The sequence below is a fragment of the Branchiostoma lanceolatum genome, chromosome 17 (genome assembly GCF_035083965.1).
Source record: "Branchiostoma lanceolatum isolate klBraLanc5 chromosome 17, klBraLanc5.hap2, whole genome shotgun sequence".
In the NCBI taxonomy this organism is placed as follows: Eukaryota; Metazoa; Chordata; class Leptocardii; order Amphioxiformes; family Branchiostomatidae; genus Branchiostoma; species Branchiostoma lanceolatum.
In genome coordinates, this window is record NC_089738.1 from 13,979,070 (window position 1) to 13,997,562 (window position 18,493).

Below are 18,493 nucleotides of genomic sequence, written 5' to 3' on the forward strand. Positions count from 1 at the left end.
TTGAAATGTTCACGGCCGGTTTATTTTCGTGGGGACCTTTCCACTGTAAAGATGCATTTTTGATATATTACTACTGTACTAAGGAATTGTATCAACAGGGAACTTAAAACATCAGGAAAACCTCCTTTCCCCTTGCACCACTTAAAATCAGGTCCCCAAAAATAAGTGGAGTTACGGTACCATGAGGTGAAAGCTTTGAGTGTTCTCCATCTCTCTGCAGTCCCCTAAAGGCTTGTCCACAAAGTTTCAACACCATCGCCATGATTAATGGCCTTTCTTCCTGTGTTGGTATTTTCTAGCGCTCAGTCTAACCTCAGAGTCCTTTAAGGAAAGATTGTACGTTCTTGAAGCGATTTGTTGTCACAGTACATTTAGCAAGCTGAAAGTCGGTTAGTGAAAGAAGTACTCAATACTCAATGGTCAAACACCTGTAACTCCACTAATATGTGTTTCTAAACAAATCTTGCTGGGAAGAAGTAGATGACAAAAGAACATGCTATGATGAAAGGGAAGTGCATAAACTACAATGGTCTAGGAAATATAATGCGGAGTTTCCAATTTTGGTATTGAAACAAATAATAAATTCATAGATTCAATAATGAGTTCATAGAATCACTGAATATTTCGTAGATTACAGTAATACACCAAAGTTTCATCTGGGATTAGGTTGCTTGCCTAACATGCCCGTAGTCAGGATTGTTCTTCAAATTAGCAGAGCTTTCTAGGGGGGTCCGGGATCGATAAAATAGGGGGGTCCAAGATAAGATTTTAGATACCAAAACTTCTGAAATTGCATTTCCTGTGTTTTTGAAAGGACTTTAAAAAAAAGATCTGAGACAAAGTGAGCAGCTTTTCTAGGATTCAAGCCCCGCTGGTGATACAAATTAGTCCGCCTTGAAAAAAAAGAAAAGTGGACCTTCGACTCCCCCCTGGCGACGGGCATGCCTAATCCACCTTGTCCTTCATTTTGAGAGCATCTACCTTGCTTGCTGGGAGATTATCTCAGGGAGGGGATTATCTCATGGAGGGGATTATCTTGCCCGGGAAATCCTCTACCCCTTGCTGTGTATCCTCAAGCTTTAGTTTATCCAGGCATAACTGGAGAGACCACGGTGTCCTGGTGTTTGGGGATACGTCTATATTTGTGTGATCAACCTTCATACTCCACATGCATGGCCGTCTGGTATTCCAGTCCTCACCCTGTCCCACATTCAGGGTCACCGGCCTTAATCCCCATCTCAACGAGACGTCGACAGGAAGGTTATCGTAAATCGTCTCGCAGTTTTGCGACGATAACAACATATTCTCTCATTTCACGGTGGTTTTGGAAAGGATGACTGATAGCAACAAGTTGTTTAACAGTAAAGCGCAAAGATTACTGTAAGTCTACTTAGATCCGCGGGGCCTAAAATCCGCGGTTTCGGGCAAATGGAGAATCCGCGGTGGTTCTAAATTCGCGCTGGGCGATGAGTAGAAAAAAATAACTGAATACTGCCATCAGAAAATGTTTGGTTAATTTTTAAAAATCAAAAATGTTACGAAGGTCGCCACAAAACTGCTTCAAAATCGTCAGAAAATGCGGTCCATGCCGAAACTGTGACGGGGAAGTCCCGCCTTGTGATCACGTGAAATCTTGCAGGCAACCAATCGGAGCAAAGTTTTTCTGACTCAAACCAATCAGCACTTAGAACAGGCGGTAAACAAGAGTAAACAAAGATGGCGGCCCAGCCCGGCCCTTGCCGCTAGCGCGCTGTATTTTGAAGTAAAATCACGGCGTAAACACGACTCATCTACCCTACCTAAGCAGAATTTCCACGGGAAGAAAATTAAAGGGACAGATTCTCCACCGAATACGACCACAAATGGCGGCGAACGGCGGCAAATCACAGCGTAGGGACTCAAATGCTCGGGCGAAAATCTTTTTTTTTCTTTACGTATTTTTGCTGGCTTTCTTGAAAAACAGGTTTTTAATGAGATCAACATATGTCAAAGGCACCGATATCGATGGTTTGCAAGCATAACAATAGCAAGAAACAAAAGAGCGTGATTGTACGCCGGTAAACGGCGTCCCCACGCCCGTAACAACAATGCAAAGCCAAAATTGTGGCGTGTATCTCCATAGTTATTTTCTGATTTCTCGGTAAATTACTCTATGTGTGTAGCGGTCGGGAGTAGCGACGCCGCTCGGCCAAACTCCTGCAAATCATATGTAATATCACTTGTTAACTCGTATGTACTGTGTAAAAGCTTGTCATGTTTTACACAATCGCGTGCATTGTTTATGTGTCGCTTTTCCCTGAAGTCGAGCTCACTCGTATATGTGGGGAGGGGGGGCAAAAGTACGATAAACATATCCGCGGGGAAATTGATTCGCGGCGCAGAGGTCGCCGCGGATCCCGCGGATCTAATTATACCGCGGATCTAAGTAGACTTACAGTATTTCTGTTGAGTTATCATGAAAAAGACTAGTCCATTTTGTTGCTGGTTGTGTACCTGATAAAAAGGAGTAGGTAAATTAGACGCCTAAGGATGTCCCTATTGCTCAACTGGTAGCAGCCTCACAGTTGAGGTCCTGGTTCCAGTTAGTTGCTAACTGGGAGACCCCAGTTCAATCCTGGTAAGGGCATCTGGGTTGGGGCTGCACCCGTCTTTCAGAAGGGTCCTGGGACGTAAAATGGCCGTCTCATGTTCGAGGACCAGCTTGGAGCATGTTAAAGAGGAATGGCTAGCGACCCCTCCCTGTAAAAATATACCCTGCTACTGAAACAGCAATGAAACTTGCTGCACTAAGTATGTACCACTAGGCACTACTAGAATCGAAGGAATGAAGGAACGAAATCAGACACTTGAGTTACAAACACAAGATTGCAGCTGTTGGTTTTGACTAGAAAGGCAAGTACAAGCAGTAAGAGAGAGTCATGTGCTTTCTTGGAAGCCTGTATAATTAACAGGTGTGTCGCGTGACATTGCTTTCTGCAGGAAGCAATTTGCTGTGGGACGGACGAAACACAAACTGTTTATTTGTCATCATCGTTGACAGCCAAGCAAGAACAAGTGGGCCTCAGTCAACTGGAGAATGTGGGGACAGGCTGTAAGATGTGCTGCTGTCCTGTTGTTTCCTTGCTGTTGCCTAATATAGCAACACTGGAGAAGTTAGCAGGGTGATGATGTGACACTCAGCATTGCCGTCAATGTTGTTACACTTAGAGCAGCTCTGTCTCAGAACGTAATTTGCATACATGGGATGCCGGTGATCAGCCTGGCTGGTGAATTGTTGGTATTATCAATAATCAGTTGGCTGGCAAAGTCAACTGTTAGGCTTTATAATAGAATTCATCATGGTTTCTGTTGGATGTGTAGTCAATGTTGCATCAGAGTTTTGCCCATTGCGTACAATATTTTTCTGGCGCAACATTTGGAAACTATAGATGGGATACCATCCTTAAATACACGTACATGACCTTATACAATACCTTATACAATACGTTCTGTCTAAGTACTACTTAGAGCCAATTGTCTGTCAGCATCTAATTTCCCAGTGTTGATAGGCAGACACTTGCCTGTATGTGTGTGTAGCAAACAATAGCAAACAGTCAGCTGTCTGGAGGTCACGGAACAGTGAACAGGAGTGGCAGGCCAAAAAAGTCAAGGTTAACAGGTTTTGTCTGAAGTGGCCTTTGTTCTCCACGACCTTGAGACAAAAAGGCATCAATGGTATTGTTACGGTCTGTAAACAGAGTCAAAGGTGTTTGACCTTGAGACTTGGATAGATTGGATAGGCCACGCAAACTTGATTTTCTGTATGGCGCCTGTCCGTTTATTGGATTTGGCTTTTTCCTCCCTACTTATGACAGGAGAGTAATGATGCTAACAGTGCAAGCTTCATTGCCCTTTTAGAGGGTTTGTATATCTTTTTCCGCAAAGCGCAAACCTATTTCAATTCACCGTTTACTGTTCCCCCTCTTGTCTATTTCAACGTGAAGTATTTTTTGTAAAGTCTTCGTGAAGTGTAGTTGGTGGCTTTAATTCTATGTAGCACATTATTCGATATCCAGAATTCATGGTTATTGACAAATTCTTCGTACCGCATAGTTGAACACTAGTTTGCCCAGAAGTCACAACAGAGCGCCTGGTTGTGTTGATGTTGGCAGCCTAGTTTTGCCAGACACTCCAAGCTGAAAGGTATTTTTGAATTGGAAAAGATGCTATATTTGGCTCAATTGGTATGCTTTTGTTCCAAACTGTCCAGCCAACCAACCAACAAACAGACAGAAAGAAATGCAATCAGAAAGGTATTTTCCTTTGCATCGCAAATGTTTTCAGTCTGTTTGATTTTGTTCCAAACCAGCAAACTAACGGAAAGAACTGCAATCAAAAAGGTATTTTCCTTGGTGTTTAAAAAGATGTCTAGGAAAGAGTAGGGTTGGACAAGAGTGGCACATGTCCCTGAAACTAGAGCTTCTGTCTGTTTGATTATGACTGATGACGTGACATCAAGTGGACCTTCCTTTGTGTTGTGTAGTGGAGACACGGGTATTTTTGTTGTGGTTGTCTGGTTACCTCTGCGCTGTGGACTTAACAAACTTGACTAGTCCCTAGCTACACTGATGTTATCAGCTACAAAAGGCCTTGTCCCAACCAGGTGTGTTAAACCAATACAAACAATGACGTAGTTGCAATCCCTTGTAGAGTGACTTGTGTTTGAAGTTGAAATGACTGGTAGGCAAAATTCTTTTCAGTTGGAAGTTTTGCTTCATAAGATTTCAAATCATTGAAAAGCAGTTTTAGTAAAGTTATTTGTCGTCAAGGTCTGAAGTCAGGTTGGTAAGAAATACAGGTAAATCTCCTTTTTTGAACGCATTCAGAAGCTAAAATGACAAACAAGAAGAAAAATGTTTAGTGTTTTGTTTGGTTACCTGTTCAGCACCAAGGACAGAGCCTTACGTACATTGCTCTACATTATGGCTCATGTTTTTTTACCTCCGACAAGGTGGTTCACCTCCGAGGATAGTGCTGTTTTTGGTTGTGTATGTGTGTTTGCACCTATAACTCTAGATCCTTAGGATGGATTTGTATGAATTTTGGTACGTGGGTAGTAGGACTGAAAGATACATGGCGATTTTTGGCCCCCAAGCAGTATTTTAAGGTACTGCAGCATCACAGGCCAAGAAGCCCTGAAAGTAGTGTGGTATAGTCCTTCGAAAGCTGTTCTGCCCGACCAGGTCAATGACCTTAATCTGGGATACCCTGGTTCTTTGGGACTTATTGAGTATCAACTAATGATAAGGCTAGCTTTATGGCATTAAGAAATTCACAAAAACTCTAGACCCATCATCTAGGAGGTCTGAGGTCTTTAATTTCTTGTTCTTTTCTGCCATATGTATTCTCTTAGCCTATGTGACTTCAGTTAACCTCTCTGACTTCAGGTAACCCCTCTAATCGTCTATTTGTAATGTTAGCGAAAAATGTTTGACTTAACTTGTCACCTATTTGTGTACATTCTACGTCTTTACAACCCTTGAAAGCATGTCTATCACTGCCTTTATGCAGCTTGAATGCAGACTATTTGCACATTAAATGCAAAGATACTGCTAAAAGTTTGAACCACTGCCCATACAAGGTGATGTGTTTGTTATATTGATCACGACTGTCTAAAAAGAGCACAGACATGTTTTGCAGCTTGTAGTTAATCAAAATGTTGCCAAATAGGGAGATGGAAAGAATAGCTTTTCAGTACCAAGGACATAGCTTTCTATACATCAAAGATCATTCTCCTTAAGCTAGTCGGATATATATAACCGCCTTTCATTATCGTAGATGCTGCCATGCGTGGCACAAGACTTCAGTTATATTTCATAAAGGCGCAAATAAACTTACTGTACCTTTCCTCTTTGTCTCTCTTTATGGAGGCAAGGCTAGAGACTTCCATGGGTTTGATATCTTATGAATGCACGTAAGGAGTATGGTGGAGACATTAAAGATGCTGTTGAATTCAGAAATTGAAAATCTGGCGAAAATCAATGCACATGCTGATGTCATCCATAAAAGTTACTTCCTACGGCCTAATATAGCTTTGAGGGAGATAGAGGACGAGAGAATAGGCATTTGGATGTCCTAGTATGTTTGATAAAATTTATGTGTCCTCATACCTGCATTGTACTTTGTATAATGGGCAGATTGGCGTCATGATGTCTCATAACCCAACTGGGCATCCTCTCTATTTCAAAAGGTGTCTGATTTTTTATGTTCGACTTGAAACATGATACTGACCTGTTTACCTTTTCAAAGGTAGTCGACATGCCAGACAAATGTACTGGAGGGAGATAGCGATCTTTTCCTTTTTTATGTCTGGATGTTTGGCCATAAATTCCCACTTTTCCCATTATTGTGACGTTTTTGTAGCTGAAATTGTTTTACATCTGCAATTTTAGAGGCCTTGAGGGAATTGAGTCTCAATATGGTATAATCAATTGCAGTTCTCAGAAAGCTGCTAGGGGAGAAGAAAATTTAACTGAAATGTACAATAGAGATAAACCAAGTGCAGTTCTGAAAGACGCCACTAGGGGACCCAAAGTAACTTTTTTTCTTGGACGGAAAGATATCCACATGGCAAAAACTAGCCTCTACCAGACTCCACAGGTCGCTAGAAAAATAGTAGAAATTGGCCAAATAGACAGATAACATACCAGAGGAGTTAGCTGGCCAGGGAGTACAGTTTGCATTGCAAACTTACAGTTTGCACCAAAAACCATTAAAGCCCACTCATAACTTATTCAGTTAGAGCACTATCTTACTTAAAAATCAGAGAGAAAAAATCAACTAACAAATAGGAACATAAATATCTTGCTGAAGGTATATACAGTATTAAATTTAACCTTTTCTAATATCTATACTTCCTGACATTCATCAAAGAGTACAGTCATGATCAACATTTGTCCCCTAAAAGAAATTGCCATCTGTGAATTCATTTCACTTACAAAATACAGGAACTAATTCATTAATATTTCCTGCCTTGTGCAAATAACTGTCAAAAGGTTAAGGCAACGCTGTAATTGCACTCACACTTAATTGATTTTAGTCTCAATTCAGGTTCAACATTAAAAGGTCTTCTCTGCATGGGGTATCACTTTTTTCCCACAGAGTCAAGGTAGAGTACCTGTGGGTCGTTTGGTTTTCATCAGGGACTGATGCTCAATAGCTGCTGTGTTTTGTGTCGGATAATAGTTTTATAACATTAAGACGTAAACATTGTGTGTGCATTGAAATCAGCACCATCTTTGATTTGAGATCCTCTCAAAAACATGGGTTCTCTACACCAGTTACCTGAAGTCTGAATTAACGTTCTGTTAACTATTTTGGGCAGTGTTGTCTGTCTGTGTGTCTGTTTGTTTGTTTGTTTGTTTGTCACCAAGATAACTCAAGAACCACTGGATGGATTGGTTTCATATTTGGTATGTTAGTAGGATGTGACAGAAACTGGAAATGAGTCACCTGGCTGTTGTCCATGGTACTGCAGCGGATCTTCTAGTTTTGATGTCTCATGTTCTGGACATGCTATGGCCATGATTTTTGGATGGCAGATAGCTCTTGTATGGAACACAACAAGTTACCCGGAATACGGAATTGCGTCATAAGACAAGGTCAAGTCAAAATGGAACCCTAACCAAATTTCAGTTTCATTCAGGCATGGAGGCAGCCAAACGTTAGAGAAAAGGCAAAGATTAATGAACGATAACTCTGTTCTAGTCTCGCAGATTGCATTATTACTTGGACGCGTACAGAAAGGTTAGAAGATGGCAGTCAATAATATGATTGTGACTTGGGCACGGAGACAATGTCATTCTAGAAATAGCGTTTGGGCGGAGCAACAGATGACGGAAATTAGTTGTTTGTGTCGCCAATTTTTCATAGCCACGGCTGCCAAGCCTGGTCGTTAGCAAAAGGTTATGTTTGATTTGATTGATAGACAGGTTGAATTTGTTAGGATTAACAAGTTGGTGAGAAAATTACATCCCTTTACTAAGACTTTTTCTATGTGTCCATTGTATATCTCACACTCTTCATAGATGAGGTTTTGAGGAGCAACAAGAAATGTAACGAAATCAAGGCCCACGCGCACACATACCAATGGTATTCATAACCTGCTACCGGTAATGTCATTTTCTAGATTAAAACCCTTGCCACGTGGTACACAATAATGCAGCCTGGGCAATCTGCTTTTATACACAGTGTAACTCATGCCTGAACTATTCCCACAGAAGCACCAACATGAATTGGGGTTTCCCTAATTTATTTTGCAGGTTTAATAAGCCGGTAATAGCCCCATATATCATATCACTTTCTATAAGGAAGAACTTAATGTGCATTTGGTTAGTCTACTGTAATTAGTGTATTCCGACCATTACTTGAATGGACTGGGTATATTTTGGCCAAATCAATAGTTATAATCTGCCTTTGATGAAATATTAGTAAAGAATTTCCATACCAATCAATACTTATTCATAGACAGGATTTCCACAAAACCAATGGACCGCATATATTGGACCATAGATTAGCGCCCCGTCCTAAGGACTGCAACCCTTTCCAGGTGTGCATGTTGGGTGAACGACAGCAGTAAATTGACTTGGTTTTGCAAAAGGTTTTGGGATCGAGTTTGTTAAATTATTCCACACATGATTCATGAAAATTTGTGAAACTCTCTTAGAAACTTAGCTTCAGTGTTAACATTGTTGGTGGCAGACTGTTTCAAGGGCCTTCACAATCCAACTCCTCAGCTCTAGGGCTAACAGCAACATATCCCAAGAAAATTCTGCAGCAGGCCCCCAAGTTAGAAAGACTTTGACCCTAAGATATGTTATTCCAAGAAAAATGGGAAAGGACTCTCATAGACCATATTGGTCTCAACTTTCCCCAGCACAAATCCTAATGTACCTTGCTTAGATGTATGTATGTATTGTTTTTACCTGTGCAAATAAAGAATATGATGCATACAATGCATGTTACACTAGAGATGGGGTCTGACATTCAGGCTATAGGGAGTGAGACCTGTATGTGTGGTTGTTTTTACAAGGTTGCTAACCAGGCTCCCCCTGATGTTCAGGGAATATGCATGCAAATCCAATTTGTAATGCTGGCCCCTGTAGATTTCTGCTGGGAATACCTGGCATTTACTGCATGGATGAGGGATGAGGTCAGCCTACAGATGTGTGTATCTTCTCTCTCGCTCTCTCTGAGTTACGGGATTACGGCTTACCGCATACCCACCGGCTCAGGACCACCTGTAATTCCCTCAGCTTCATTCGGTTGGAAATTGATGGAATTATGCATATGAAATGGCCTTAACAAGACAGCATATTATGTAAAAACGGTATAAAGGAAATAGTAATTATTGCTATATGATTTCTATTCACTCTCACTTTTCCCAACTGTTATTCGTGAAGAATAGAAAATAAGTGTTTGCTATCTTCCGCAGGTGGATGATTGTTGTTATGCATTTCTAGTTTGTGGATCCAAGTTTGCTTCTGGTTAACCCTATTCCTTAGCTTCATTTTCAGCCTGAATTTGTCTGGTATATTAAAATAGCAGAAAAGGGCATCATAAATGATAACATACAGTATATATTTTTTTTTGAGACCCCTTGGATTCCCTTATTGTTTGTCTTGTCGTCCTAACTTTGATATATCATATAGAGAAAACAAAGACTAAGTCTTGTTCTCCCACGTTTGAAGCAAGGCTCACAGCTGATTGTAAAGCATGTGTTTGCGATGATCATCAACTAAGATTCAGAATAGAGCTTTTGAATATATGTAATGTTTGTTTCGGCTATTGTTCCCATTGTTTCTTTGAGTAAAGTCTATTTTCTAGATTTGTTTTAGCTGATTCCTATTCCATAGTTCACATTTATTGCAAGCTTTATCAGAATATCGATCTGAGACTGTTGAATATCCATTTATTCCATTTTCAATATTGTTACAGATGATATGAATATCAAGATATATGCTTATACATGTAGTAACTGTAATCTTTTGTTTGTTTGTTAGTTTGTTTATCATTAAACATTTGTTGTTCTGTTCTGCAGGGTCGCCACACCAAGACTGGGCAGTTGGCGGCCATCAAGGTCATGGATGTTACTGAGGTAGGTTTCCATGGCAACTGTTGTCATAATGTAACACACACAAAAGACATATACTTTATAGGCAGATAAAGTTCATAGACTTATGGTAAGTACTAGTAATTCTTCTGTCCTTTAGAAATAACTTCTAACAGAGAAACACAACATTTGTCTAGGGATTTCCCTGTAGCTCAACTGGTAGCAGCTGCACAGTTGAGCTCCTGGTTCCAAATAGTTGGTAACTGGTTCAAATACTGGGAAGGGCATCTCAGTTGGGGCTGCACCCGTCTTTCGTCAGGGATGTAAAATGGAGGTCCCGTGTTCAAGGAGGTACCTCGAGCTTGTTATCGGGGAATAGCTAGCAACCCCTCCCAGTAGAACTATACCCTGCTACTGAAATAGCAAGGAAGCTTGCTGCCCTATGTGCGACTAGGCACTACAAGGGTCTGAACGAACAAACATTTTAACAGGATTTGTGAAGTAGGAAATATAGCAACAAGCGAACAAACATTTGTCGGTATCTGGTCAGCTACATGTATCCAGAAGAGCAGCGCCTGTAGCTCCCCGGCGTACCCCACTAATTGACGTTCATCACTCAAGGATGACTAATGCATCTGTAGTGGAAGAATTCTTGCTGATTGTGCGTCGGGCAGGAGATGGGGTCAGTCCATCCCGCGACCTCTCTCTTACTGTCTGCCCTGCAAAAAAATGTTTGTCTACTCAGATCAATACAAAATTGCCTTGCAACAAAGCACCGTAGGCAAGGACTAGGAAAAAAATGTTGGGTTTCTGGTTAACCAACTGACTAACAGAAACCTGCCAACCCTATACCTTTTTGTGGTCGACCACTGGCATGGGACATGATGAAATTTTTGATCTGACACCTGCATAATGAAAATGTCATTTTCCAATATGCTTCATTTGTAGCCAGGGTCTACCTTCACAGTGAAGGAAGAGCCTGGAACTGAAACGGGATGACACTCAGGCTACTTCATTTCTGCTTCTATAGAAAATTGCTAACCCACTAACCTTTGAACACCCTTAGATTATTAGCCGAATCTAAAACAAAAAGGGACCAAAGAAAACAATCCCAACCTACTGACCCTACTTTTTTCAGGACTCTAACTAATCAGAAACACAACAATAATTTTGCTATGCCCATAGGAAGTTGTTCAGGGTGCAAGCCAAGGTCACCCACTGGAGACAATCTTAAGTCAGGAATAAGACAGAAAAGAAGCTGCAAAGTGCAGGAAGTAAGCTTCACCCATGTTCTAGCAATCATCATCATCATTTGAGCGACTTACCCGGACTTAGTCCGCTCTTCCTCTCCATTTTGTTGCATTATCGGATCAAAACGTTCATTTGTTAGGAGAAAAGTGGCACAGGTTTTCTCAGAAATTTAGAGCAAGATAGTGCTATAAGTCTATAGTATAGATAGTAAAACTCAGCCCTAAACAAGTCAATTCTATACATTTAACTTTTAAGGAAAATTACATGTATCGGAAAAAGGTGGTGATAAGATCATAACAAGGTGGTACAGCACTATTATTCCAGTGTGTAGAGAGAGCTCTAAGTGGTATTCTGAATTGTTTTCTTTGGGGGGCACACCATACAAGTAGGAGATAACATACACATACCATATGACCGTACATGTATGTATACACAAAGAAAGATTTACAATGAACATTAAATATGCATACGTGTTTGAAGCCACAACAAAGAGTCAGTGTCAACATGATAATGACATTGAAGTCATGGTTGTCACAGAACATACATGTCACAAATCGTCCAGACAGAAAGCATGCTTCTACGATTCTGTCCATGGTCTGAACAATAAATATTAGATGTGCATATAATGCCCATATATGTATGAGGCCACAACAAAGAGCTAGAGTCAACATGATGATGACATTGACATTGAACTGCTTAGGGGCCTTCACCTTTGACCTCACACATGCTCAGTTCAAAATGTGAACGAGCTTATTCTGCCCTGAGCAGGTTTAACAAGAGCTATCTACCGCTCCAATTTGGTGACCATACCATCTTCAGGTCAAGAGATAAAAAAAAAAGTTCCGCTGCAGTGTCATAACAGACTGCTAGAGGGCCCAAAATGTAGTCATTTCAAGGTCTCATGAATACCTACCCAGATACCAAATCTCAAAACAATCCATCTTGACCTTCTCGACATATTGTGTTCTCAGGCAGACAGAGAGACACACACACACACACACACACACACGAACGCTACTGAAAATATAACCTTCTGGCGAAAATAATAAATGCTAATTAATGCCAATGGTCTTTTGGACAGTGGGGTCAGCAGGGCAGTACTCTAGTAACCAGGTCGTCACCAGCGATGATTTCATAACACATGTACACACACACACACACACACACACAGAGAAAAAACTTCTGACAAAGATAAGAAATGCTAATGAATTGTCTGTGGGTCAGCAGGGCAGTACCCTTGTGTCCAGGTCAGCACCAGTGATGATTACATGACACTGCCGCCTGCTCCTGATGCTGATGTCATGTCAGCATTCCACCGTTCATGTCCACTCATCACTGTTGAGTAACTGAAAATATTATAGTGAAGAAAACACCTGTTTTTTTTAATGAAAATCTTACAATAGTGACTTCTCATTGTGTTACAATTGAATGTGTACATCAATGTGTGTAACTCTAAGAAAAGCAATTTAAATATGTAAACCATTACACTGTGAATATGCATTTCCATTGTATTCCTACTGTATCACACTGCGAAAACACTGTTAAGGTTCCCCCTTCTATCGCAAAATTCAGCCTCTGTGAAAATAGATGAACGTACAGTATTTTGCGCCGTGCACAGCAAATGGTCAGGCAGTTACATCAATATTTACACCTAGGTGGGCAGTAAGCTGTCCATCCATCAACGGTTCCCCACGGACACTGACCTCGCGACCTGTCGTGACCTTGTCACCAAGCTATTATTCCTCAGACACTGAATTACTCTTCCTGTGTGCCATTTCAATTATCCCGGTTGTTATTGGTGTAGAGTTCATATGGTATGACTGGAGTGGACATGCATGTACAAGGCAAGAGGACATTGACATTAATGACATTTTTAAAGCTGACCAATGCAACTTCATAGTAGTATACTAGTAAGTGATTGAGTGAGTGAGTGAGTGAGTGAGTGAGTGATTGAATGAATAAATGAATGGTTTATAGGCATCTATTGAATTTGGGTCAGTGTAAGAATGATATCTGTGTCTGATGAAATCATGTTGAAAGTTGAAAATTACAGGAAGAAGAAGAAATTAATTGTGTGACAATTGTACCAGCTACAATGTATTTGTACAACTTGTACATGAAACATTAATTTGAAATTCATTGCTTTCAACAGATGTGCACATTTTTCTGTGTAAAACTCAAATGAGTAAAATGTAATATAAAGATATACTGGTACAAAAATTATGATTCATGTCCATACTCACAGAAAAAATGACACAACACGGTGTGTGTGTTCCATGTGAAATGAACAATATCACAATAATGAATAAAACAAGAAATTTACACAAACTAGAAAAATATTTCACATGTGAATGAGATCTTCGATTTCTAGTTATCTCCATGAAAAAAGGCTTTTTCATGAGATACTGTTTTGCTTGCGTTTGGTGTTTGTGTGTATGTATGTGTCACCGGACGCTTAAAGTCACCATAACTGTAGAACCTGTACATGGATTGAAATGATTTTTGGTATGTGGGTGGGTGTTAGGTGGAGGAAGGTCAAGGTTGATTTTGGGCTTCCTGGCATGTGTGACTGGAACTGCAATGGCGTATTTGTTAAAATCTTATATGTAGAAGAACTGAAGAGTGGATGGACAGATCGTCATGTGCTTTGGTACACAGGTAGGTTAGACCAAGTTTTACACACTTAAGTGCAAACTATGCAAATGAGACCGAATTTGCATAAGTAAGGAGGTAAATCGTTTGCATGTGTGTCGTCGGATGCTTAAAGTCAGCATAACTGTAGAACGTGTAGATGGATTGTAATTATATTTGGTATGTGGGTATGCGCTGGGAGGAGAATGGTCAAGGTCGATTTTGGGCCCCCTGGTTTGTGTCCCTGGAACTGCAATGGCCTATTTGTAAAAATGTTCTAAAGGGCTTTAACTGAAGAGAGGAACAACAGATTTTCATGTTATTTGGTACGCAGGTAGGTTGGACGGAGATGTACACACTGAAGTGCAAATCATGCGAAGTTATTGTGTTTGCGTGCGTGTGCGCGTGTGTGTATGTTTGTGTCACCGTGTATGTATGTATGTGTCACCGGACGCTTAAAATCAGCATAACTGAAGAACGTGTGGATGGATTGAAATGATGTTTGGTATGTGGGTAGGTGCTGGGAGGAGAAAGGTCAAGGTCGATTTTGGGCCCCCTGGTATGTGTCACTGGAACTGCAATGGCGTGTTTGTAAATATTTTCAAAGGAGAATAACTGAAGAAAGGAGCGACAGATTTTCATGTTATTTACTTGGCAGGTAGCTTGGAGAGGGTTGTATACAATGAAGTGCAAATTATGCAAATTGGACTTAATTTGCCTAAGTAATGGGGAAATCTATATTTGCAGTTTTGGCCATTGTAGCACTACTAACAGCTGATAGCGAAAGTGGGTCACTGTGGAACCTGAGCCCCCAACATGTGGCCGGGGGTCATACCATTGAGCAATATAGAATGGGGGGAACAGGTTTAACAAAAGAAAAAGTTTCATGGAGATTTTGGGTCCTAAGACTCTTGTTATACTGTGTGCAACTGCACGTAATCCCAGCCTATCGGTTTCCACATGTTCTGGCAGCTTAAAGCCACAGTAAACTACACGGTGATCAATAAATCTCACAACGTGTCAGCCCAAATTGGTAATAATATTCCTGCATTAGACTTCGGAATGATATTCCAAGTCATGTCCCAGTGATTTTTCTTACAGTATAACTAGTAGTCGTGTTATTCCTTATAACCTTTCACTGGTTGTTTTGTGGTATTCAGTGGACAGAACTAGAGAAAATAATCTCAGAGAATTAGCTGACATTGGTCTTGAAACCTATTTTTGTAATACAGTGTAGGAAATGATAAAGGTCCAACAGCCCATTCCCCTCTTTCCACCACCTTTGTACCTCCCGACCGAAAGCAGGTACCCATTTACACCTTGTTTGAACAAGGAAAATCACTCTAAGCGCCTTTCCCAAGGACACAACGTCAAGCTAAAAATCGAACCAGTGACGTCTCAATCCTCTGGTTTCTAAACCTTGGAAATCTGGAACAACGTCTAGCCAGGAATCGAACCAGTAACCTCTCGATCCTGTAGTTGCTAAATCTTGGAAATCTGGAACAACGTCTAGCCAGGAATCAAACCAGTGATCTCTCAATCCTGTGGTTGCTTAATCCTCAAAATCCTGCCCTGCAGTGGTGAAGACACTCTTCGGACTCGACTCCTGAGGTAGTGCATTATCTTCCCAGACCAGCTGTATCAATGAGGAAAGGCCAGCAGTTTGAACATCTCTGTATTACTGTAAAACTAAAAGCGGAAAATGTTCACGATGGTTTTATATTTGTGGTTTATGGGGTGACCTCTTCACCGCAGACTTGAAACCACCGTGAAAATTTTGATATTTCTTCTGCCCACCTACCCCCTTGTTTCAACCGCAAACTTAAAACCACAACGAACAATCCATTCTCTCCCTATTGCGGAATTAAATCCTGTGAATGTGGCCTCTTTTACAGTGTCATGGCGGCAGTAGTGTCTATCCATTGAGGATGTCATTGGAGCAGTCTCCATAATAATGGTTTATTGTCAAAGTATCACTTGTCCAACAGCTTGCAGAAAGATGTATGGCTCAATTGATGTATGGACATCGCAACATTAATACACACGCTGAAATTACGAGATGCTAACACATCAAAAATACATAAGTATAGTTTAAGATACTTATAAGTCCCACCGTCTGTCCGGTCGTAGACAGTATTGATGGATGTGCGTGAATGTTAAGTCCCAGCTCACGAGCTACACACAAACAGGTTACCCCCTGCGGTAGATATTCCTGCGCCGTAAGCCCCCTTCCCCGATACCAACCACAAAGACCGTAAATCATATTCCTCGTTTAGTTCATCAGGTGGGGAGAATATATGCCCGACTTTTCCTCGGAAGATCGTAAAACACTTGTTTGAAATGCCAGGGCTCCGCTTAGCCGCGTAAAATGGTCACGGTCACATGAATGGACGTGCGACCAGCCCCGCGGGATAGACATGATGTAGCACAAACAACTTGTATAATTTGTTTTTACCAGTACATAATATCAAATGCCCTTTCCAAGCATTTCTGAAGGGAAAACCATTGAGGGCCGTGCCATTTAAAAAGTTCAGGGGAGGCGGTTTAGAAAATATTTCAACGTGAAGGGTTGGATGGTCAAGAACAAGTTAATTCATTAGGGAGGGTACTAAGACTCAGAGGTAGAGGGGGATCCATGAATATTGCTGGCTTTCCTTCCCATAATATACTGATTGATGTGCTCAAGCAAAAGACAAGTTTTTTTATTCGTCCCATGCGAATCATTCCTGATTCACCTCTTCCATAGAAATTTGGCGTTTCCATAGAGTTTAACAAACATCTTTTTTAATCATAGGTCTTAATGTACAATGTAATATATGATGAATGTAGGTGGTTTCTTTTCCTGTAGCTGTATTTGTATCACTTCGTAACCACTGCAGTAAACAGAATGATGATATGTTCATGTTACCAAAGACAGAAAAAAAAATTTTATTCGTCCCATGCGCATCATTCCTGGTTTTCCTTGAATCGATTATAAATTTGTGATATTCAGAGGACCTAATAGATATCATTTTCAATTATAGTCGTTAATATGATATATGATGAATCCAGGTGTTTTTGATCCATAATACAATTTTTCAAAGTCTGTTTTTCCCACTAGCTGTGTCTGTATCACTCTGTAAGCGGTGTAGTAAACAAGTGACGTATGTGTGATGTGCGCTGCATGTGTTATTACCTAGTTTCTGCAGCCATTGATTCGCCTGCATTGCTATTCACCCGTCGTCCTTTCCCACCCCGATACACCCATGACCGATCGTTCTGTCTAACCCACAGATGTAAACAAATGACATCATGCAAGACCACCTAGCTCCCGCAGCCACCTGCCTGGTGAATTTTATGCAACAGAAAATACAAAAATATCCGCTAATCTCGTTTCTTTCGTTATCAGATGGTGACTAAATATTGCTCATTATTTTTCTTAAACACTGTACCCAGGAAATATTAGCATATAGATTGTATAGGTAAGAGGTAGAGTGATGTCATTTTGTATGGGGATCGTTAACGCGTATCGTTTTATGAAGGAGCATTGGATGCATATTTCATCCGCGTATAGCGTTGTGCGGCGGCGATAAGAGCCTCCGAGGTATTGATGCATTCAAGAGCACGACCTTATTTCGTCAGAAAGCGCCGCGTTTTATGGCTTTGCACCGATCGGACATCAAAAGCGTTAGATCCTTGCAGTCGTCTATGGGTACTTAGGGGGAAATAGGATGACGGTATGTCCTGTTGGGAATACCTCGATATTACCATGTATTAAGTGAGGAAAGCAATTGTAAACTGCTAATGGTATAAAGGAATTGCAGACCATGCAATCCTATTAATTGTCTACAATTTTCATGGCACATTTCTTCTTCAAGACATAGATCAAAAAATATATATGGCAAGCAAAAGTTAAAGATGCTTAAAAAAGTGGCCGTATTGAAATCACTTTGATACTGCAAAAATTACACCCATTCTTGAATTGCTAGCATTAAACTTAAACTCCAACGAAATGTGCAGATACCTCATTTTTCACCCGTCTAACGGAGGTAGCTTTTCGTTACCTTTCCTTCCACATGCCCGAGGTGTTCCCCATGACTAATCTGTGGATATATGACAGTCATAAGTCCCTGTCTGATAGTGTCCCTGGCACAAAATTAATCTGAACAAATGAGTTCCCCCAAGGTATAGTCAGACGGAAGTTAGCTGCAAAAAGATAAGCCTTTCCCTGCAGAAAGATGCTGCAGCTGTGAACAAAGCATGTATGATTTGGTATTCCTGCACATGCACCATGTGAAATGATGCAAATTAATAACTGTACATAAAGAAGCGACAGTCATTTCTCTATTGTCTTTGAACTTGGAAGGCAATGAAATTACACCTGTACATTTATACTTGTAAATATGATATACATAATAAGAATGATTATTGTAACATGTAGTTATACAGTTTGGAATAACTTGATGAAGATTAAACTTATGTGTGAGTGAGGTAAGCTCTGTAAGGAAATTTTCAAGTAATTTAAAGTGTGGGCTTGTTGTG

General features: G+C 40.6%; 1 protein-coding gene across 9 annotated transcripts in view; it reads left to right on the top strand.

Annotated features, from left to right (window-relative positions):
• The window catches only part of LOC136423183 (mitogen-activated protein kinase kinase kinase kinase 4-like), a 70,710-nt gene that overhangs the window by 23,216 nt on the left and 29,001 nt on the right, over positions 1-18,493 (top strand). For all 9 annotated transcript variants that reach the window (XM_066411246.1, XM_066411243.1, XM_066411249.1 and 6 more), the window contains exon 3: positions 10,079-10,135. In XM_066411246.1, the coding sequence (XP_066267343.1) occupies positions 10,079-10,135 (57 nt within the window). The remainder of the gene's footprint in view (positions 1-10,078; positions 10,136-18,493) is intronic.